This window comes from Mya arenaria, chromosome 1 (genome assembly GCF_026914265.1).
Source record: "Mya arenaria isolate MELC-2E11 chromosome 1, ASM2691426v1".
Classification (NCBI taxonomy): Eukaryota; Metazoa; Mollusca; class Bivalvia; order Myida; family Myidae; genus Mya; species Mya arenaria.
In genome coordinates, this window is record NC_069122.1 from 42,591,755 (window position 1) to 42,616,460 (window position 24,706).

A 24,706-nucleotide genomic window follows, 5' to 3' on the forward strand; every position below is an offset into this window, starting at 1 on the left:
CTGTTGCACAATCATCATTTCCAAGTGACTGTCTCCAAGTCAAGTACTAGCTTACAAAATCCCTTTCTAGGTAGTCAAAGACTTCATCTGATGCATCTTAAAAAGGAAGAATACAACACAATCATGAACACAATAACTGCAAATAATGTTGGGTATGCTTTAAACATGATTCAAATGCAAAACATCTTAGCAATTATTTCTAGAGCAATCTAAATGTCCTACATGAGATTTATTCTCTTATGAAAAAGTGATGTTTATGTACAAGCCAAATAAACTAGAAATGTGTCAAGTGGACATTAAGTCTTGTGTTGCTTGGTGAATTGCATATGTGAATGAACATAAATAACAAAACAACAGGGATTTCTCATAATATGACAAAGTTTTTTTTACCAAGTTTGGTGAAAATTATTGAGCCGTACAATGTTTTTATCTGGACTGCATCGTCTTTTATTCTGGGCAGCATAATATGGAAATCCAGGCCATGTTTACATCTGGGTTTTATCTGTAATGGACCACATTTTCCAAAATGTATGTAGGCAAATGAGTTACATGGAAATAAAAACTATCTATACATAATAATAAGTGATTTGTATACATGTGTCTACCTTGGTATTATGTACTCATAGATATATTATATGACATAATATTGGGTTAATACAAAAAAAATGAAATAATATATAATTAGGTTAATGATAAATCAAGCAAATTTAAACTAACACAAACAATTATATGTATATATTTACATTTCACAGTAAAATATAATAGAAATTTATAAACATTGGCATTTTGCTTAAATCAGGTATCTATTTCAAGGCAGTTGTCATTAAATCATAAAAATTTAAAGCTGCACTCTCACAGATATACCATTTTTACAACTTTTTGTTTCTTGTGTTGGAAGGAGCAAATTTTTGCATAAATATCTGAAAACCAATAATATATGAATTTGGATTGCTGCCAAAAAATCAGATCGTAGATTTCCATATTTCCGTTCAAAAAATAATGTTTTATGGCTTAAACCGTTACTAATGGTTTAAGAAAAATGCATAAAACATTACTTTTTAAACTTAAATATAAAATCTGCTATCTATTTTTTGTCAGCTGTCTTGAATAACTGGTTCCCATGGATTTTCTCAAAAATTGCCTCATTCCAAGACAAAAAAAAGGTCAAAACGTTCAATCTGTGAGAGTGCAGCTTTAAGGTCCAAACAACGAGAAAATGGAACTTTAAACAATAAACTTAAAAACCATGATTTATGGTACAAGTATTTCCACAATCTCAATAACCATAAACTTGATGATCAGACTGTAACCGAGCGGCTGGTTCTTACACACTGACAGTGACACACAATACACTCCACTCCTCTCCATTAACCCTTTATATATATTAGTTTAAAGCTGACGGAGGCACTCCTGCCATTTACCGCTGCCACCATTTAAGTAAACCTGGGAGGAGAAGTGCCCCACACACTTGAACCAACATTAACTGCTGGAACACTACCATGGCGTTGGCATGGCGCTGTAACCAACTGAGCTAACTGAACGGCTGGTTCTCATCGACACGATCTACATCTACAGTAACTTTACATTGTAAAGTTGAACATAGCTTCGATCAAGATATTTCTGTCTGAAAATGACATTGAATACACTATATTTCTGTCTGAAAATGACATTGAATACACTCTAAAGCCTAAAAGGCTGTAAAATATGCATTCAACATCTTGATAAGCAACTATCTTAAATAAATAAAATTATTAGAATACAGAATGATGTGAAAGAGACTTTAAAAATATCGCTGCATTGTTGGATGTTGGTGCTGTCATCTGATGATCTGTCAGCGGCAATGATCGAGGCAAGCATCAAGTATATTTAAATAAAAATTGCACTCTAACAGATTAAATGTTTTGACAACTGTTTTATATTTTGTTTTATACAAGCCAATTAATGCAAAAGTGCAAGAAAACCAGTGACACAAGACTGCTTAAAAAATATCGGATTGCATATTTAAGTTAAAGCTTCACTCTCACAGATATACCATTTTTTATTTTTTTGTCTTGGAAAGAGCAATTTCTGTATATATATCTGCAAACCAATGATATAGGACTGCTTACAAAAAATCAGATCATAGATTTTCATATTTCCGTTAGAAAATTAATGTTTTATGGCTAAAACTGTTAATAAACGTTTTAGAAAAATGAACAAAACATCAATTTTTGAACTTGTATATATCCTGGATGTACCAATTACCAGTGTAATAAGCAACTATCCAATGGAATTTTGGCCAGGTTACATGCAAGCTTCTTTAAATTTCACTCATATTTATGAAAAATCATTTTGCCATCAGTAACAATAAGTTTTGTATACCAGAATAACAATTATTGATTTCTAGTCGCCTTTTGTTTACCGACCGTGGCCGCCATCTTGGATTTTTTATTTACCAAATTCCGGTGGAATCATGGGAAATGTAGCTACTGCATTAAACTTCCAGTTAGTAAGCTAAAATTATTATGTCAGCAATGTTGGCAAGTCTGGGTATAAAATTATAATTTACCTTGCAGAAATAAAGTGCATATTAAAAAAAATATTGCCATGAGAATGTAGATAAGTTAGTTAGATAAATAAGTATGAAAAAAAGTAAACAATAAATAAATTATGCTTATATTTTCCCCATTTTTACCAAAACAATGTTATTTTAGCCCTATCAAAGGATCCCACCACCATTTCTGGAGTTCAATATTGGCATCTTTATTCAACATTAAAAAGTCAGAAGTTTAGTCAAGTAGCACCCTAAGGAACTAAATATTTATTGAAAGTTTCATATTGAGATGTACGAAAAGATATTGTAAACAAAGAATACCGGAAGTGCTCTTCATGACCTAGAAATTCAGACTTTTCGGATTACACCGGTAATAGGTAACCACCGATATAAAAATCTGCGATCTAACTTTTGTCAGCAGTCTTATATATCTGGTTTCCATGGATTTTCGCAAAAATTAGTACATTCCAAGACCAAACATAAAAAAGTTGCCAAAATTTTCAATCTGTGAGTTAGCAGCTTTTAGAAAATGATGTTTTATAATATGCATTTTTCTTCCAACTGTTAGTAGCACTTTTGGCATAAAACATTTTTTTAACGGAATATGTAAAACTGCGATCTGATCTTTTGTCAGCAGGCTTATATCACTTATTTGCATATATTTACACAGAAACTGGCTCATTCCAGGACAAAAATAAAAAATATAAAACAAAGTTGTCAAAATATGTGAGAGTGCAGCTTTAAGGAGTACTTTGTTATGTCAATAACATATACTCGTTAAACTGTCAATCATTTACGTATCTACATAAATTCAATTACCTTTTGAACTAGAAAGTGTTATATTTTCAAAGAAAATAGCCATATACCTCTGTTCAGTGCCGGTCAAATTCGATGTTTTGAACCCGTTTGAACCACTCTCGCGCGTGCTAAATACTAAATGACGCAATGTTTTGGACTGGTTTTTATTTTTTTTCGATACAGGCACAACCGAGCGTAAATATTAAGCGAGAAAGTCTAGTTGAACGATGCAAGGTTCATGGGGTTTGTTTACCAAAAATCAAGCATCCGGTTAAGAAGACGACAAATAAGAATGGTATTAAGTTCGTAGAATGGAACTCCTTCCTGATTCCTGCACATGTAAGTTGTAAGTATTGACTATATCGGGATACCATACAGGACACTCAAGTGTTATTTTATATTTTCTTAGTTATCATGCAAATGAAAATAATCACTATCATTTAGAGGTTATTCAGGGATAGTTGCAAATGCTTTGTTTACATTAATTAGTAATATGAATTTAATAGAATACACCAATTTTTATTAGAGCTTTGCACCAAATTAAATTGAGTTCATTTTACGGGAGTAACCCACACTACAGTAGCGGATCCATAAAGGGGGTGGGACCCCCCCCCCCAAAAAAAATAAAAAAATATACATATATATAAATAAATAAAAAAAATAAAATCGCCTGAAAACTTCTACAACCTGCCAAATTAAATTGAGTTCATTTTATGGGAGTAACCCACACTAACGGATACAGAAAGGGGGTGGGACCCCCCCCCCCAAATTTCTGTAATGAATCTCAGGACAATTATTCAATAAAATCTTTTACTCTTTGATATCATAAATGGTAAAAAAAATTCCAAAATGTAAAAAAAAAATCAAGTCGGAGAATGGGTTGGAACCGGTGTCGCCAAAATTGCAGTCCAGTTTTGTATCCGCTGTGCTATGAAGGCTTATCCTAAACAGTTGGAATATTTAATCTATATACCTAACTTGTAATATATTGGCGATTTTTTTTATTGTAAATTATGTGGTACTTCAGTTAGTAAGTTTTAATGCATTGTACACATAGATACCAAGTTTATGTCAGTTTTCGTCAATTTTCATTTTGTTTTCGCTATTTCATTAAACGGAGTACAGCCCCTTTTAAACAAGTCTTTGGGAGGAAGACTTGTCTTCGACAACTGTTGGGGATTGTTATTAAAGCTGCATTTTCACAGATTTACCATTCTGACAACTTTTTTTTTCATCATGGAATGAACCATGCAATGTTAGTGCATATGTCTGCGAACCATGATTTAAAACTGCTGAAAAAAGATCAGATCGCTGTTTTTCATATTTACATTCATAAATGTTGTTCTGTGACTTAAATTTTATGAACACTTTCAGAAAAATGAAATAATAAGCAGATTTCTCAATACATGACATCTGTTTTATTGTGATTTATGTATTATTATTAGGAAATTTAAGGCATTGATTCTCTGAGATAATAATAATGTTAAAACAGTCAATCTGTGAGTGTGCAGCTTTAAGACTCATTTTTCCTAAGATCAGCCAATTTAGTATTATAGCTAATTTTAGCTTAAAAGTAGGTGAATTTTATATTTATTTCAGACCAGATACTCTTAAGGGACCAATTTAAGGGCAAACAAACAAACGTTTTGATGCAAAGAAAGCATTGGATTTGAAAGGTAGATTTTTAACACATATTTACATGTACTCAATGTCATTTACTAGTATAACATAATGTATTCAAGTATAAGATATTTCAAGTATTTGGTCAGGTTGTTAGGTTTAATTGAAACTGTTAAGCAAATAAATGAAAATCCATGCAATTTTGCATGCACATGTTTGTTGCATGCAGATTTTACTCAGATGGCATAGGATACAGTTACTCTTGTTACTTGCTTAAAATAAATGCAAATAATTCTGCATGTGTCTGAAGTCATGTTTTATTTTTTTCTTCAAATTGTTTTGAAAAATGCAATTGTTTGATTTCCTTTCTTATGTGTTCTGTATTGCAGTTCCCATGGAGAAGAAAAATGGAGAGATTCTAAAAGTATGAAGATACTCCTGTGTATAATGAGGAAATCTTGTCAGTGAATGGTAAGTTCTCTTTGGATTAATTATATATATAACAATATAAATATGAGTTAAGCCAAGAAATAAGAATTGACATAATTATTCTGTTCAAATTAGAATTGATCTACAGAACTTTGTTCCATAGTTTTATGTACATTCAACAATTTTTGACAAAAGTTTCTCACCCAGCCCACTGTTTGAGATTCTAATCATAATCAGCAATTAACATATAGATGATACATTGATATATTAAATATAAAGACATATGATTTGTCTCTGCTATTATACTCCTACCACTTGATGCTTAGGGTTCATTTGGACAAGTCTTCTTTTACCCATAATTCCAAATGCTTCTGCTCGGACAGACAAACCGATGAATTAATCGAATAAATTGAAAGTTTGAATGATTTTATTTAGTGTCATTTCGCATCGCGTTAGTAGGTGCATGTAAACTAACTCACACTTATTTAATGGATTAGGAATCAAATAAAATAAAGAAGCAAAAATAATAATGTAGTCTGTAAATTTGTATCTTTTTCCAACAAACTGAGAAGCACAGATATGTCAAATTGTCAACAAAACAATCACAAATATTAGATAAGTTGTGTGTGAATTTAATGTAGGGTCAGAAAACTGAATATTCAATGAATCATGATGAATCACAATCAGTCCCTGCCTAGAATAAATTGATAACAAACTCATAATATGATAGAGCATTTACACTCTCAACAATAATGACTGGTAGTACTGGACTCAACGTTAAACATATAATCTCAAGTAAATATCAAAGAAATTATCACTAACAAATTGCCAAATGCTTTATAACTGGATACACGGGTGATGAACAAAAATGTCACGTGACAACAATGTGGTTTTTTGTCTAAAGCTATGACATTTTAACACTAGATACGTGTGTTTGCATTCCGGGACACTATTTGTTTTGAAGTGTTTTTGGAAACTATGCAAACATGAATGGTGACCAATACACCGATCGAAAGACAAAACAATGCATTCTTTTTTGCGCTATGTCTCTTTAACGAACTCTCGCGTATAACAAAAATATCGATAAGAAACTTACCTGGGATGACGATCAATCGAGCCAAAATACTACTTGCGTTTGCATGTGTGGTCACGTGTCCTTTTTTGTTCATCACCCGTGGGATAATAGATATTACAACTTCAACTAATATAAAGATACACTTGTATTCAAAATCAATACATTCACTTGTATAACAAACATACATTTTGAGTGATAAACCTTTAACCACTTACCACATAATGCGTTTATGGAAAATATGTTTTACTGATAACAAGGTTGTAACCATGAATTTAAAAGCTGAAGACGCTAAAATATAAAACGATTGGTGAGTGCTAAAATATTTCATAAGATTATCATTCTTCCTCATTGTTTTCATAAATCTAGTTAATCATCAATATGATTCAATATTCGTATTCAGGAATATAAACATATATAAGCGTACGACGCATATGTGTTTTTTTTCTAATACGTTAAATGGATTTTCTTCGTTTAACAAGGCAAAATATATTTGAGCGGGGAGAGAAAATAAAGGAAACTTCAGCGCATTTAACACGGATTCGGATCTTGAGTATACTGTAAAATGTTTTTGATGTATCGATACCGGAAAAAAGTCGACGCCGCTCGTTGACTTTAAGCCCGCGACGACGATTTATCGACTATCGCCGATAATCGGCCAACCACTATTGAATACGCATAATGCCATAATTAATTATAATAACACATTAAATACCAAGTAAACAGATAAACACAAAGTCATCATAAAAGTCAAATAAGTAAGTAAGTATAAAAAAAAGTTGGATTATTTCAAGTTTGGCTTGCCACAAAAAGAGTTTCTGCAATTGCTATAAAGTAAGATGAATTACTTAATATCGACAGAGTTAAAAAAAAGTTGCCAACATAAAATCAGTAAACGAGTCACTTCAAATGGCGATGAAGTGATCTATGTCGTTGACATAATTTTAATTAAATTAAATTATTATTACCTGCCTAATACTGCCAAGGATTCTTAATTGTCATTTTTTTTATTAATTTCATTAAGTCTAAGATTGTGACAGATTAGTGGAAAATGATTTGTATGTAGTTTAACGCACGATCTATTTCTAAGGAAATAAATTTGTCGTTAGATCATGCGAAAGATAGTCAAAGCTAATCAATAACATTTCAGATCATTTTATAATAAGAAGCAATGTGTTTCAATTGAATGAAGGTTCTCAGAGAAGCGTTCCGATTAAAAGGATTGCAATTCTACTTGTAGATATTGTTTTGTAATAATCACAGCATGAATTAGAAAAAACAAAAACAAACAAAATATATATTTTTTTTTTAAAAATATGACGAAATTTATGTTTTATGCGATATCTATAATATGCATGAACATTTGCTATGGGAGCGAGGCTAACACAACGTTGCGGTTGCTCGGATTGCTGCCAATGAGTGGTCAAGGATGGATCGGGGGCGAGGCGGTGCTACTTCCGGTCAAAATGGCGCTCCATGACATCAACAATGATCCTCGCATCTTGCCTGGATACAACCTGACGTACAATTACATAGACACAATGGTGAGTGTATCACATAATGAAATTCAAGCAATTCTTTAGGATAGGAAGGCTTGCTTATTTTGTACAACTCGTACACATTTTTTTATTGTTATTGTACTAGTCGTGTAGTTTTAATATCTCAGGGAATGACGGTAGCAATGTTAATACCTAGCTATAGATATATTTTATGTGCTTAATTTTATGTTCCCCTTTATGATAATTATACTGGCAGTAAAAAATAAAAGCAAATATACTCCTATTTCGTACATGCCCTTATCTGGGTGATCGACAATAACTACATTACGAAATGGAAAATAGTATTTTTAAGACAATCATACCTAACTAACAATTACTGCTTGTGAAGGACAAACAATTAATTTATAAATAGCCTCAATATTTCATATAAGCAAATATCGAACTTAGACTTTTAACATCGCTCAAAGCAAATTAAACAAAATATATAAATGTTTCCAATACAATACTTCCTATTTTTTTGCGAATTTCTTAGATCGGATGAATATACAAATATATACTTCCTATCAAAGTCTATACATAACTACGTTTACGTTTGCAAAAATGCTAAAGCAGTTTGGGATATTATCTGCGATCTGATTGTCTCTCTGAAATTGTTAATTGTCTTCCACTCAAATGCAAGAGGTTCTTGCGTTGTTGTACAAAAAAGGAGGACCCTAAAATCATGAAAATAGGCGACCTATATTTATTTTTAATATCCATTATCTATTAGCAGTATTGTTAAAGCAGTACGTCTGCAATCAGTTTTACCGATTCTTATACATCTCAATCAAAAAAGTAATATATTTAAGTGTATATATATTTAACATTAGATTAACTGGTGACGCTGTCGATAATACTGGTATTTTCAGCAAAGAAATTACAATTTAAGGATTTCTAAAATCTTTTGATACAGTGGAATGGAAAAATATTTTAATAGTTGCGCTTCATAGATTTCTTTTGTTGGTGTTGTTTTTTTGTTCAAAATGTGTGAAGACCCTTCATTCTAATATAACATCCGAAATCGCAAATATTGGATTGATCTCTGGATCTTTTTTCGTGGTATTCGGCACGGTTGTCCTCTTTCTGTTTTACTTTTCGTTTAAGTTGATGACAAGCGCTACTAAAAGTGTGATGCGCAGGTTTAAAATAATTATGGTTTTAAACTTGATAAAACAAAAATACATGGCATTTGGATAGGGTCAAAACTCATCATATTTATATTTATTTTTATGACATAATTTATTTGCGCAAGCAGATTTAAACCGATGAATAGTATGTACCATTCATATTACGGTTTGATAAAATTACAGCTCATTTGAAAAATGAAAGTATTTCTATATAGTCTTTTGTTCTATTAATTACGTGACTTATATAATTGTTTAAGCAACGTGTACAAAATCTACTAAGCACAATTTTAAACTATTGTTGTTGACAGCTCTTTGTATGTGTTGTGGGTAATATTTGTGTATGCTCTGTATCCAAAAAGAAAAGTCATAAATTGACAATTACAAAAAGAAAAGAAAGGGTTCTAGAATTCATAGGAGATGTCAAGCTATCATATTCATACATGTTTCCATGTCGTCACCAGTATCATAACTCACAAACTCTGGTAAAAAAAAATGATCATTGTCTCGATTTCCAGATAGCAGATCGTTACGATCTTTTAACGAAAAACCTCTAATGTTCCATAATTTCATATTTGTTCCCAATATAAATACACATTGTAATGTAAATTTACGAGTTGTATTTACCTCCAAAACAGATTAATTTAATCCACATTTGTATTGTTTAGCATGGTTGTTTTTTCACCCAGAAATGATTACAAAGCATTCCGAAGCTGAAACATCACCTCCAAATACATCCGTTGTCTCAATAGCGGAAAGAATTTTATGGTTTCCAAAGCTGAAACATCACTTTCGCATTACTCAGTTGACTTAACAGAGAGTTGATTTTTAATTAAATTGTTCGGTTACAAAAATTGAAGAGGGAGATAGCATTTACGTAAAAAATCTGTAGCCTACGCAATACATGCTCAAAAAGGCGTTGCAAAGACTGTTTTGCTTAGTCCCCACCCCGTCCTGTAAAAGAAAGAAAAACATAGCTGAGGAACTGGATCTGCAAAAACCTTCAAAATGCATTGGTTCTTTACATCTTGGAAATGATCGACTGAAAAGCAAAGTTGATTTATGCAATACAAACATGGTTGAATTAAGGCTAACAGTCGCTCATGATGGCTAACGTTAACAAACTGTTTGTTTTGTATCCCTATTGATATACAGTGCATTCACTGCAAAGGGGAACCAAATGGCAAACGTTTGCCGCAAACATCATTACTGAACGAAAGGCTATTTTTAATACCAATTTTACGACATCTATTTTTATCTCTGTAATTTAGTCTCTCGTCATCTTCGTTTAATTCCATGACCAAGTAATCAGTACCATCCAGCAAAATGTCAGCTAATAATCGATTTCAATGGTTGATATCCGGAATTCAATCTTGATTGGATTCTCGAAGGCAGACATGAACATGTGCTCGTAGACCTTCACAAATAAACAACATTTTGTGAATCGATATCTCCACTTTACTTGATTAGAACCAGGCGTGAATGATTACTTTATATATATATATTGATATAATATGTCGTTGTTATCTGTGTGACACTATAGTTAGGACAAAGCTTTAAAATGATTTTTTTAAAGATATTGCTTATATATTTTTTGTATATCATATAGACTGCCTGCCTGTAATTTCAAATGTGATTAGAATAAAAGAAGAAGAGCTTTGTTGGTTTCAATCATGCAGATATTGTGCAATGATAGTGACATGTTGTCTTGTGTTCTTTTGCTCATTGAAATAAGTTTAACCAAAGTGGACACAGCCGTTTGACAGGTAAAACAAATATATTTGTGGAAAAACGTATGCTTAGAAAAAGCCAACTTAGGGGATGAATTTAGAGGTAAATGAGTCAATCAGTTCATAGTATGAGGTGATCTGAGGAGCGAGATGAATTTTGAAAATCAAAATTGAAAATTGAAAATCTGACCAATAAAAAAGATTTAACGGATAGTCATTTTGTTTCATTTAAGGTGTTTGTTTATGGTACGCGAGTTGATTCGTTAATCATACGTTTAAGTCTGGATAACTTGATGTGGTATTTGAGGGAAACTGGAACGTCATGCGTTTAGGTTCTAAACGAGTTCAAAAAAGTTATTATGCTTGGTTGTGATTTAGCGTAGTTATTGCCCCTGGAACAAGGTACTCACGATATCTATACGGGCTATTTACCTACCTGTCTGTATTATATACTGATAATGTATTGAAACTATCCTTTTTGTGATAAGGCACAGTTTTTGTTGCAGTTCCACATTGGTTATTTAAAAACCCGTACGTTTGTGCCTTTATTGTAATTGATTATGAGGATGACTTTTGCCATTTGGCCATGGCTGTGAGACATTTAACACGCACATAATCCCTGTGGTCAGACAAAGCGAGACATGGTTTCCGATGTTGTCTTCCCATCAAACGATTAATGTATTAAAAAACTTTTATCATGCAATATTGAAAAAAACGTATTGATGTTATCCTGTCTATAATAATATAAATACGTCAACTTGTTTAGAAGTTTTGAAAAAAGTCTTCAAACATCATGACGAAACGTCGTTTATCTAAGTATAAAGCATTAATTTCAATACTTTAGTGCACAGAGGGCGTAGCCGTGTATCGGATGTTCCGGGAGCTACAAGCGGGTCTGCCATATCACATGGTGCTCGGTGACGGCTGCTCAACATGCTCCGCGGCCACCGCACAAGTTTCATATCTCTGGAACCTTACTCAGGTGAGTCCATATATTACAAATTATCTATTGAATCTTACTCAGCTTAAACCATGTATTGCTAAACCCTTCTAGAATCCTTCTCAAGTAGTCCCAAATATAACTAATTCACTGGAATCTTATTAGATAAGCCCATGTATTACTAATTTAATTATTTGTTGGAACTTACTCAGCTTAGGCCATAAAGGAAGGTGATATATTACAAGTTCCTTCAGGAACCTTACTCAGTTTAGGCCATATATTGCTAATCCCTTTTTGAATCCTACTTAAGGAAGGTAATATATAACAATTCCTTCTTGAACCTTACTCAGTTTGGCCATGTATAACTTATTCCTTCTGGAACCACTCTCTGGAGAAGCCCTATATAACTAAATCCTTCAGGAATCTTACTCAGGTTAGGCCATACGTTGCTAATTCCTTCTAGAACCTTACTGAGATTAGGCCATATATTACTTGTACATTTATTTTGACTGTTGACTCAGCATTCCGCCATAAACAATTCCTATTCAACACTCAACTCTTATGGTTATATTGGTTGCAGCTTAACGGCAGTGCAAGTGCACTTAAACTGAGAGGACATCTTATCGAAGAGCGTAGGGCCAAACCTTGTACGATCAAGAATTTTACTTGAATACTGCTTTTAGATCTCTTGGGTTTGCAAAACAGGCTCTATTTTGAACTTTTGATTATGTTCTGTCATAGTAACAAACATTTTGATCACATTTCACACTTATTCATTATTTATAACCCTATGAATCGTGAGAGATTCTCCTTAACAAAAAATATATTAGATACAAGGCCGCGAGCGTTCCTTTGTCCAAGAATTTCATGTGACTTGGAGATATCTACATTGGTTATAAACATTTATATCAGAGTTATATGTCGATTGCTTAATGACATCGTCTAAATTTGATATTGACATCATGTGTTTTCATGTTTATTTTGCAACATTTTATTACATGTATTTACAAGTTCACACTCACAAAAGTAAATGAAACATAGTTCTATACAAAACCTTTTTTTAATAGTTTCTACATACTAGTGACCACATAGGTTATCCTTACCGAGGAAAACAACTATATGATAGGCTCTGAATTTTGAAAGTCGTTATTTTTCAAACAAATTCTTCCTGAAATGAAATAAATGATATGAATGTATGTTTACAAAACAAAATTATACAACGAAATACTTTCAGAAGCGATTTATAGGTTATACATTGCAATATATTTGTATACAAGTTTTATCTTACAGTGTACTTGAATTAACTTATTAGTCTGGTTTAAGGGTATCCGTGATTCGGGAGGGGTATATTGCATTATGCTGGAGGCGCTAAATATTTGGATGTGCTCGAAACTCAGTGGGAGTTGGTAGGACCCACTAAACAGCGTTCACATCTATGAATATATCAACTTATAACAATCTTCTCTTTGCCATAATATCCATTATCTGGCGAAAGGTTCTACTACTTTCTTATCAATTTGAAAAATAAGTGTTACGTAATGCAAAATACTCCTTTGTGTTGAACGCTCGTGAATTGTAAATATGTGTAAACATCCTTCATTATATTTATTCATAGAATAGAATTTAAAAAAAAAATAAACGAAATATAATTTCAGGAATTTTAATATTATCAATCCTTAAATTAGGATAGAAAAATCAAAATAAACCCGTTTGATCATTTGTCAAGTTTTTTTCTCTGCTCATTTTCGTTAGAAGTCAGTCTCCTTTTTAACTACACGTTTGTTTCAACTATATACTTTTTACCCGCGTCATAAAAATCCTTCCTAAATGCATTTCGTGATGTTTGGACTTTCAGTCATTTGATTATATTCTGCGTTACTAACAAGGCAGTATGATTAGGTTACAAATAATGGAGTATGATTGGGTTTCTGTATGCTACCCTCATCCGTAATAATTACTCCGTAAAAGGGTGGGCATATGGAGGTGAAGGCCACTTTCGTACATGATGGATCGACATAGTACTTAGTCGTATCATCAACCAAAGGACTGGATATGGCGACAGGAGCTATACTTACAACGTCGACAAAAGATTTAAAATTACCGGTGATGAGGGAGTTGACAACGGCGACGGGGAATGACGACAAATGGCGGGCGAGTAACCGCCGGTTTGCTTGAAGCGCCTATGGTGTTTAATTACAAAATTCAATAACAATGGCGACGACTGGAAAAAGAGCGATAGAGCGACTTTGACATGGACAACATTATACCAGACAGCATAAAACAGATATTCACTTTCCTCGTCTACTATGGGTCATAAGGCTCTCAGCCTTTGGCAGAGTTTCATTTTTAATTAATAATAATATGTAATCACACGCAAGCAGTTATTAAAGAAAACAATGACAGCAAAAAAAAGCATTTCTAAATTACACAAAAACCTACTTTTTAAATGAAAAAAATGATAAAATCCTCAAGTGCCCTATACCCATTCCGATCGTTCGAGTTATATTCGCAATACTCATATACGTGTTCACAGAACGTCTTTCAGCCCATTCTCTCTTTGATCCAGATTATAGTGCTCGTTATTATAAGTATCTTCCATGGCCGAGAATGTAAGAAAGGTTCATTCCGACCCGAGCGTAGGGTGTTTTGCGGAAACGAGGTTTACCGAGTTTCCGCAAGACACCATGCGCGAGGGTCGGGATGAACCTATCTTTCACGAGCGGCTATGGTAGATGCTTTTTCTCCTACCTCAGTTAAACAAAACTAAGTAAAAATATATTTTTTGCTGAAACTCTTTTGTGCTTAGTGAAAATAATTGCGTATGGATATGCGATAATTCGTGGTTGTCATGGATATGCGCGCAGTGATTTCGATTATGTGAATAGTCAAACCGGTCTTCAAATAGTTCTTAGGAGAGTGACGCATTATTTCTTGAAAGGTGCGTGGAAACTAATTTATGGAAACATTTGAAGGGAGAAATAATTATTTAGCGTTCTAAATATTGCCACAAGACAAGGTTTCCATGATGCTACAGACGACAGTCTTAAACAAGGGGGGTAATTACAATGTGATGACCATAAAAAAGGAGTTCCATACCGGCATTTTATCTTCGCCCGTGGGCAAGATAAGAATTTCTAGCATGGTTAAATTATTGGATCTACTTATCTGAGGTGGGAGAAAATGTCCTCTGTAATGTCAACACATGGCAACTGGTTTCTGTGAATTTAAATGTTTTTAAATTTGAATTAAAGAAGCGTATATCCGCAGTGTTGTCGAACTAAATTTTTATTTTAACATTAAAATGTTATATTACATTTACTTGAAAGTCATAATAAGATATTACTTATTTACTCTTTTGTATTTTGTTCGTCAGTTATATGTCATCCAAATTAAGTTCTTTCACTCACTTCTATGATATTCTTGCACCACACAAGGAAACATATGAACTAAAGCATTTAATGACTTTATGAGTGCATTTCAGGTAAGGTATGTCGAACATATTTTTTCATCAATAATTCAGTGTTATCTACTGGGCAAATGACTCTGGTTAAGGCACAATGCCAAAGCCGAACAAACACTAAACGAGAGATGCAGAGAGTACAAAACACGGACATACGACAAAAAAACGTAAACATATTAGCAAATGTTGGGGTTACCGCCCTAGAAGGGTCAGTGAAACAGAAGTTGACTAGGAGGTTATAACCCTTAATTTTAATAACAACAAGCTTTCAAACATTTCTATTTCAGTTATCATACGGCTCCTCTTCGCCCATCCTTTCAGACCGTAAAAGATTCCCAAAGTTCTTTCGGATAGTGACTCCGGAGCAGAAGGTGAACGAGGCAAGGATCCAACTGATGCGGAAATTTGACTGGAACAAGGTCGCCACAATCCATCAAGCACTCGAATTTTTCTCCGTGGTTTGTACAGTCGATCTTACATATGAAATACATTGTGGTGATGGTTTCACTCGCAATATTTGTTTACACTTTATATATCAATTCTGGAAACTTTATCTTAGGTCATGAAGACATTGTCAAATAAGAATGAAGGAAGGCAAAACGTATTCGCTTCGTTTTAAGCATTCTAAAACTACTCACCTTTTTATAAATACTTTGTGGTACAAAAGGATTGTTCTTCGATTCATTGAATTTAAAATCAAAAACTATATAGTTTATCATATCAAAGGAACTCGTTCATGTTTAGTCAGCACCTAATATGAGTTTACACGGTAATGCATCTGAACTCCCTTATAGTATATATTTTACACTCTGATACCCAATATAAAAAAAAAACCTGGTTTGGGGGTTGGAGCAAACCCACGCTTGTACAGTCACGGCAAAATTAGAAAACTGATACTATGTTCATTCGTCCTAAAGGACTCATAAATATGCCGACGGATATTTTAACCTTTATTGAACACATTGGTAGCATCAGGTGATGATGTCAATGCGCTACAGTCTTTTGCTGAATCGCGTTACAATGCCGCTTTGCAAATTCGTGCACTTCAGGCATTTTGAACATTACATTAGCACTATTGCCTAATGATGCGGTAATAGTCAGTTTCTTTGCTGTTTCGAGGGCCGTAACCATCATATAATTAAACTGTCTTAATACTTACGATCATGCTTCCGCCAACTGGATTGCCGTCTGGAGTCTGATTTAGAAATAATTTAGAAAGTTTCTGACGGCAAACCCCAAATTTGCATGAAGTCTTTTATTGGTTTTATTAATTGGGTTGCTAAGCGGTTCGCGCATGAACGCTGGCTATAATCGAGACTTCGTTAACAATCCGCCAGTCTTATCCCGAATCAATAGGTTAGTTAATCAAAAATAAAGTAATACTACTAAATACTTATTAAAATAACCTTTTGTTGAACATTATGATTATATAATACAAATTAGATGTTAAAAAATCAATTTAAGCTCAAGTCGAATGTAAACACATAAGACAGATTGCAAATACTAATACTAATACTAATACTAAAAATAATAATAATAATAATAATAATAATAATAATAATAATAATAATAATAATAATAATAATAATAATAACTTTATTTCATAAGTGTTTTTGTTTAATAACGAAATTGGTTTACATCATAAACAAGTATTTATAATCCTTTATATTTCCGAGTGTTTTCCTCCGCGCAGCGAACATGCATTATCTTCAAACCAGGAAAAAAGAATCAACTGTGCGTTAATAATGCTTGGTGGTAAGCCTTTGCCTGGACGGCATTTTCCTTAAACAGATCTCGTCTTTAATATCAATTAGTACGGTCTTCCTTTTCTTTTGAATAGGTCACGGACGACTTTGTTCGGAGAGCTTCGGATCTGAATGTCACTATAATTACCCAGGAGATTTTTGTCCACGATCCCATGTCAAGGGTCAAGAACCTGAAGGTCAGTAATAACGAGTAGTCATTCGACTTTCTCGGTTCCATTTAACAGTTCTTGGGTAGAGAATCTTAAGGTCAATAACAACTAGTTATCATTATATTTTTCTTGGCTCTTGAGTAGATAACTTAAAGGTCAGTAACAACTAGTTATCATTGTACTTCATCGGTTAAGATTACAGTTAAGGGCGCAAAACTGTAATATCAGTAGTAAGTAGTAGTCCATGCATTTTCCCGACTACGCTTAACACGTCTGGGCACAGAACCTTACAGTACGTTTTATATTGAGTAATCTGGTACATTTTCGGCTTCGTTTGACAAGTCTAACGTGCATAACCGTTAGGTCAGTTGCAACTAGAAATAATAATTTCACACTCGCGGTTTCGTTACACAGGTCTATATAACAGAACCTCAAGGTCAGTAAAAACTAGTAACATATAGTTTTAATTATATATTATCGACAACGCTTAACATGTCTACGGTTCATAGTACGATGGTCAGTTACAACTAGTTATAGTTGTGTCTTTTCTGATATCTTAATCAAACCTAGGGTACAGAACCTTTAGTTCCGTTAAAAGTAGAACATTTTAATTTTTCATTTACGTCTATAGATTATCAAAGATTGCGCATTTGACTCAACCCTAACCCTTAACCTAACCATAACTTTAGTTATGATCATACAATGATCTCCTGTTGTCTTGTGTCCTTTTTTCCAGTTTTTTTAATGTAAAATTTCCGGGTTATAGATTGGCGTCCCGGTATCTTTCACAGTTGACATTGAAGATTTATTTCGTGTTATAAAAACAACAGTTTTTTATCTGATCTTCAGGAAATCAGTCAGAATACTAGGTAACATGATATTTTACTTTTTTAAGCATAATAATGGAAGTATGAGTCATCTTGGATCAACGACTGGCCCAGACCAGTGTAAGTGTGTGTCTGCAGCATTTAATTTTAATTTTACCATTATAAACATGCATCTTGCAAAATTGCTTTTATAAAGATAAAAAATTCGGCCTAATGCGGTCTGTATTGACCCTTTGTACTTTTGTATTACGGGTAGAGGGTATATCCATAGTTGAGGGACTCTCGTATTCATTTAATGTTGGCTAATATTATTGTCCTGTTTGAGGAAGCTTTTGATGTTACCATTCACAATGTTTGATGGATAAAACTAGTGCAGTCTTGTATTTGTTCTAAAAATATTACTAAAATGAAGTCAATTAACAGAAATGATAAGACTGGTATCACAGAGACTACTTTGATACTATAATAGTTGTTAAACAAGGGTCAACTCTTTTTCCACTGTTATAATTAACATTAAAGATGCAATAAATCTTACTAATCTGACTGAGTCAGATTTAACTTGTTATCATTTGTATGCTGATGTTTGCTGATTATATATTTTCCATAAAAACAGGTAACTTTACAAACTCAATGAGAATGTGTGTATTGGTATTCGTGCAAATTTGGTCTGTAAATAATGTGCAAAAATTTGAAAAGACAGAAAACTATTTATAACCTCGGATGGCTTAAAAAATAGAAAAATATAAAGGATTGCTTCGTATGAGTTATTTTTCCTTGAACTGTAAATACGCCTTATAAGCGGTCAAAATATTAGGTGAACAACCTTTTAATAACCAAGAAGTCTTTCGATTTCAAAGATTTGATTTAACTCTGCAGACCTCTAACGTTGCAACGTGGACGTACATGGTGTGTTAACCGTAACATTATTCAATCGGAACACCTCGTTCATTTTTCATCGAACGAACCTCGGATGCATGCCGTTACATTAGTAGAAGTAGTTCGTAAAATTAATAGTAAATCTATTGATTAATTATAGCGTTTTAAGGTGTTATTTGAATCATTGATTTCAAATTAATTGCCAGTGAAGTGTCTAATTGCATAGATAATTATTTTTCCTTAGAGTATTAGAGTAAAATTCCCTAGGCTTTACTGATAAATTGAAATGACTACGCGATTATATGCAGCATAGTTACGTGTAAAGAAGTCTGATATTGTAAACCATCCATTTACATCCAAGGTTGTTTTCGATGAAAAATGGCGGTAGTTCTCCGATATATCATTGTCATGCGAGGAGCGAGTACTAAATTAATGGGTGTAAAAAGGCTGACTGCGCTAAGTCCTTGTTAACCAAATATATATAGAAGTAAATAGCACTCGTCATGATCACGCTTGCTATGTTTTATTGGTGATTTCTATCAATAATTTTGGTCTTGGATTTTGTTCAATATTTTTTATACCTCATAATAAAACAAACTACTGTTAACGCAGAAAATAAAAATATCAGTATGTAAAACATGGTATGAGTTTTTATCTAATAAAAAAAATGATGGTTATCGTTTGTTTGAAACTGATTTGTATTAGAAACTCACATCATCGATGTTTAAATATATATAATAATGCTATAATTTATGTCGCAGAAATAATATTTGTATAAGATATGCGTGGCTGACACTGGTGAAAAAACAATACTTCATGTGTGGTGCAAATCAGTGAGAGCATTAGAGCATTATAAAATATGAAAATCAGATAGGATAAATTAAATAGTTTAGCTGCTTTAAGAAAGACCTTTCTGCTAAAAAGTAAATAGATTCGTTCTGCTAAATTTTAACTTGGCTTAATTAAATTGTTTTCCAAAAAACATGTTTGTTAGGATTTTCATATTACTTTTTATGAATGGATATAATTCAATTCTTACATACTTTCATACTTATGACATGAACATACCTGTGGTATAATTGTTTGCAGTTATTAATAGTTGATATATGTCTAGAATAATAATAATAATCATGCATGCACATGTCCAATGGTAGGCTATGCCGATTGCCCATAAACTCTAAACCAAAACCATAGTTGTTTCTAAAGCATGTATAACAATACACTTTTCATTGCATACTGCTGTTTTGTATGCATGCATTACTATAATATTATTCTTAATATCTATCTTCTTTATATTGTCAGGAGCATGATGCGAGGATCATCATGACAGCGATGTATGAGGACAGAGCGAGAGCAGTGCAGTGTGCAGTAAGAATAATATACAAATGTGTCGTAAATAACACTTCTTAAAAACGTTCTTACCATTTCTACAAAGAAAATTGTTCAGTTGTAACATTCCGACGTCCGTATACAGGTTTAAAACCATTGTATCGTCAATATTGCATCACTACTTTATCAGGGTTCCATCATTGCATCATCAAGGTTCCATCATTGCCTTATCAAGGTTCCATAATTGCATCATCAGGCTTGCATCATTGTATCATTAAGGTTGCATCATATCATCATTAAGGTTGATTCATTTTCAAGGTTGTTTCACTGCATCATCATGATTTCATCATTGCATCACCAAGTTCCATCATATCATCATTAAGGTTTTTTTTTTCATTTTCAAGATTGCATCACTGCATCATCATGATTTCATCCTTGCATCATCAATGTTACATCATTGCATCATCACATTCAGGTTGCATCATTGCATCATCAAGATTGCACCAAGCATCATCAAGGTCGCATCATTGCATCATCAAGGGTGCATCAATTTGTCACAGGGTGAGAAAAATGTGCAGCCAGACCGGGGCGCGAACCCGGTCAAATGCAGTAACATTCTAAAATAGCATGACCACTTTTTCATCAGTGTGTATTTGAAACCTCTTCCAATATTTCTTTTAAAAACAATACTTTTAATTGTTCTTCCATCTTAACGATATCAAAGACGATACAGTTATAACTAGGATGCATTTAAACTGTTAAGAAAATAATTAATGTTTGTCAGGATATTTCAGTACGTGAATTAATGTGCTGTTAATGGAGTTTTGTGCTGTTGTTCCATGTTTCTTGTTGGTGACTTTTTGTTTTGGTGTTCTATGTCATTGGCGTTTACCCTGTACCTTACTTTTTATGTATTTAGTTTCAAACGCGGTGAAGTACAGACACCTATCGAGACAAACATGTTTTGTAGCATTTCCCTTTTTCCTTTTTTACAGCAAAAAAACTACTAAAATATCAGCAAATATTTTCATCACAGCATGATTTTGGAAGTTTATTGCATTAATGGCAGTATTAGTTTGTATTTTCCACAAATATTTTATTCCATATCTATTTAATAATTCTGAAAGAAATACTCAGCCGAAAACACAAGGGTAATAATCATCCTTACTTAACTCTTATAATTCCTCAAATATCTGATTAATCTCAAAGTTTCAACTGATTTTTTGACTAGCACATTCAACGTCACTGTCAACGTTAGATCCAATAAATTAATTGTTTGCCTATCAAAGGCTTACAAGGTGGGGTTGTACGGCGCCAAGATCGTGTGGGTGTTCGCGGGCTGGTTCTCCAGAACTTTCTGGCTGGTGAAACAGGATGACATTGACTGTACTCCGGAGCAGATGGCCTTGGTTGCAGAGGGTGCCTTCTTTACTTCAGCCGTGCATTTTAACCCCATAGAAGAGAGGGGTATTCACGGAATGACGGGTATATTTATGTTGTTTCTTTATGCAATATATATATGTAAATTATGCGCTCATGTTTGTGTCTGTAAATGAGACTGATGTCAGTATGTAATAAGTAAACAATGTGTATTTAACCTCAAGGTCGTTTTCGATAAAATCAATATTTATAAAAGAAGATAAGCAGAATTACATGTATACACATACACGTGTATTGCTTCCAAATACCTCGTAAAAATTGGTTCAACAATATCTGATGACAATTGTTTTCTAATTGGTTCAGTGATTTCCGATGACACTTGGGTTTTTTAATTGGTTCAGTCATTCTGAAAAAAAAAACATTGTTTTTTCTAATAAGTTTGGTATTTTTTATACTAGTAACACTTGCTTTTTAATTTGTTCACTAATTTCAGATCACACTTGTCTTCTATCTGGTTGTAAGAGCAACAAATGTTCGCTTGCTCCGGCTGTTTTCTCATTGACTGGCTCCTATAACACTAACACTGCTTATTTTAAAATTACGTGTAATGGTTTGGAAAAGTGTGAGGTGGGCTTGGTAGGAAAGAGTGCCTTCTTAACGTCAGTCGTAAATTATAACCCCATAGACTGGCGTTGATTAGGCTTATATTTTAATAGTTCAAGAATGTGTATTGGTTCGGACAAATGCAAAGTTGAGAGCTCTCAACTAATATAGCTCAACACGACCCTTCAGAGAGTTTCAGAATCACTGACCTTTTGTACATTTCGTTTGTTTTGTAGCTTTTATGCATTAGTCTTGTACTGTTTAAAGGGACTTTGTAAACCTGTTGGCTACTTGAATGGTTAATGTAATTCACGTTGTGGTAATAGCTGAATTTACATCAATAGTGTCACGTCAAAACTATGCCAACGATTTTCAGGCCACACAAAATCTTCATTTACTCAATTAAAATGAATAAGACCTTACACTATCATAAATGACGCAACGCCATTGGTCCAGGACTGGTCACGCGGTGACCCTATATTTTTCCATATTGGGTCACCAAATTTATATCGTATCATAATGGCGTCTATTTTCCGATTCCGATGAATATTCTGATGAATAAAAGAAACATTGAAACATGTAAACAGGTTATCGACGTGATATATACCTTACGGGGTCACCTACTTACCCCGCAAATTATCCTTAATAAGCCCTTTTATATACCCCTTTGCCGCTCTTTTTATGCCCCTCACACATCGTCGAGGAGGTAGGCTTTCGTTCATTCGCCGACATGTGGATAAATAGTTCCATTTGTTTTAAATTAATTATATGATAGTGTTTTACTGCAAACAGCTTATAAACATTCATCAAGATCTTTTCATAAACGCATTTACGTCCAAAATAATAACATACAATGCACGACAGAATGAGGATTAACATTGTATTAAAAAAAAAAATTCCAGTTTTGGGTTTGTTTCATTGAACATGTTGTCAAGATATATGGGTGTTCAATCATCTTTTATATCAATAATCAGCCTGATTCGCTTGTAGACGGGTCATTTTCCAGATTAATAGTGAAGAACACGATTTTCTGACAGTTAAACGTGTATTTTTAGCAAATTAGTGTTTGCTTTTACCGGGAAGTCGTATCAAAGTAAGGCGATTTAAAAATATATTCGATAGATGATATAACGTCCGCTATGCCTAACTAGTAAATACTACATAATCTTCACCATTCATAGGTTCCTGCAGGTGCTATTTTACTACCAGCCAAACAAATGCGACAACTTTCCATTGATCAATTACAGTGTGTGTATACCACGTGATAAATTACGTCATATATGCTACGTCGGAAGGCAACATTTTTAAAACCTGCTTTATATCGTTAACAGAACAAAGGGAATCAAGGTACAACGTAAGAATCAAACAAATAGTAATTTTGTCAAAATTATTGTGTAACTTAAATCTATTACTTATAGAAACTTACCACTTGTATTGCGAAAATATTGAGCTTTAAACCATAAAATACTTATTGAAAGACGTCTCTTTTTTAATGTTCGAAATACTTATTCAATTGGTGATGGATTTGAATATTTGCTTGAAAGCCACTTTTTAAGGGATCTTATCACATTTCTTTGTAAATCAACCAAGTTCTTACAATTTGGAACACTTCATGAACCGTAATAATGAAGCAAAACAGTTGAAACTCTAGTATAGGATATATTGTAAATGCGACCTGTGTCCATTTACTAATAGGTAAAACAGGTAGTTTAGTTTACGGCTCTTCAAATTTCATTATCATACAACAGGCCTGAATTATTTTCATGAACATGTATATAATATGATTGTGATGTCCCATGATGTTAAACAATTATGTAGATAAATGTGATAGTCACCTTCAAAAAACAAATATTTACAGTTTCAGAATTCTTGGACCGCTACTACAAAGACCCAGATTATAACCCAGACCTTGAAATATACAAAGTTGCCTTCGGCCAGTCGTACGACCACATCTGGATTGCGGCCTTAGCACTGCACTGCACCGACACTGAACTAAGACGTAGAGGTAATAGAGCAATGTTTGTGCCCAGGTTGAAGGACGGAATTACCAACCAGGACACGACACACATGGACATTGCATTAAGTAGACCAATGTCTATAACTATATGTTTTTCTTTCGTTATACTTTGCGTTTCTTCAGTGTTATCTAAAAGCTAATATGATGTAGAATACCACCTACATTTCAGCCATCGAAAGTGTAGATAGTACCAAGGTTAATCAATAAGAATTTTAACCTTTTGCGGGTGTTAAATATACGCCTACTGCCTCTCATCCGATACACACGCTCTGCGTCAGATGTTGCGTTCACGATGCGTCAGTCAATAAGGATGTGTTCTAAGTCTGTTAGATGACTTGAAGTTAAAATCTAAATAATAAGGAATGGCTACGCTCACTCCGCCCATTCTTAATCATTTAGAGTTTACTTCATGTCTTACCATTACAAAGAACTGTTTCACAATTTATAAACTTTTTGTTTGGCTAATGTTTTAGTTAAAGGTTTCTGTTTGCAATAAATTCGCAGAGTGAGCTTGT

The 24,706-nt window shown here is 33.4% G+C and overlaps 1 protein-coding gene across 1 annotated transcript; it reads left to right on the top strand.

The window, feature by feature from the left end:
• Nucleotides 1-7,807: 7,807 nt before the first annotated feature.
• LOC128227307 (gamma-aminobutyric acid type B receptor subunit 1-like) lies at nucleotides 7,808-24,398 on the top strand. Its single transcript, XM_052937715.1, has 10 exons — nucleotides 7,808-7,996; nucleotides 11,689-11,826; nucleotides 12,365-12,416; nucleotides 15,266-15,270; nucleotides 15,532-15,702; nucleotides 17,085-17,186; nucleotides 20,165-20,230; nucleotides 21,481-21,676; nucleotides 24,033-24,179; nucleotides 24,361-24,398. Exons 1-10 carry the CDS (start codon nucleotides 7,808-7,810, stop codon nucleotides 24,396-24,398), a joined length of 1,104 nt encoding a protein of 367 aa, XP_052793675.1.
• Nucleotides 24,399-24,706: the final 308 nt, after the last annotated feature.

Coding starts and splice junctions, on each gene's coding strand:
- LOC128227307 (XM_052937715.1), top strand. CDS start 7,808: ATGAACATTTGCTATGGGAGCGAGGCTAACACAACGTTGCGGTTGCTC. Junction 20,231..21,480: donor CGAGAGCAGTGCAGTGTGCA/GTAAGAATAATA, acceptor TGCCTATCAAAG/GCTTACAAGGTGGGGTTGTA. Junction 24,180..24,360: donor CACTGAACTAAGACGTAGAG/GTAATAGAGCAA, acceptor CCTACATTTCAG/CCATCGAAAGTGTAGATAGT.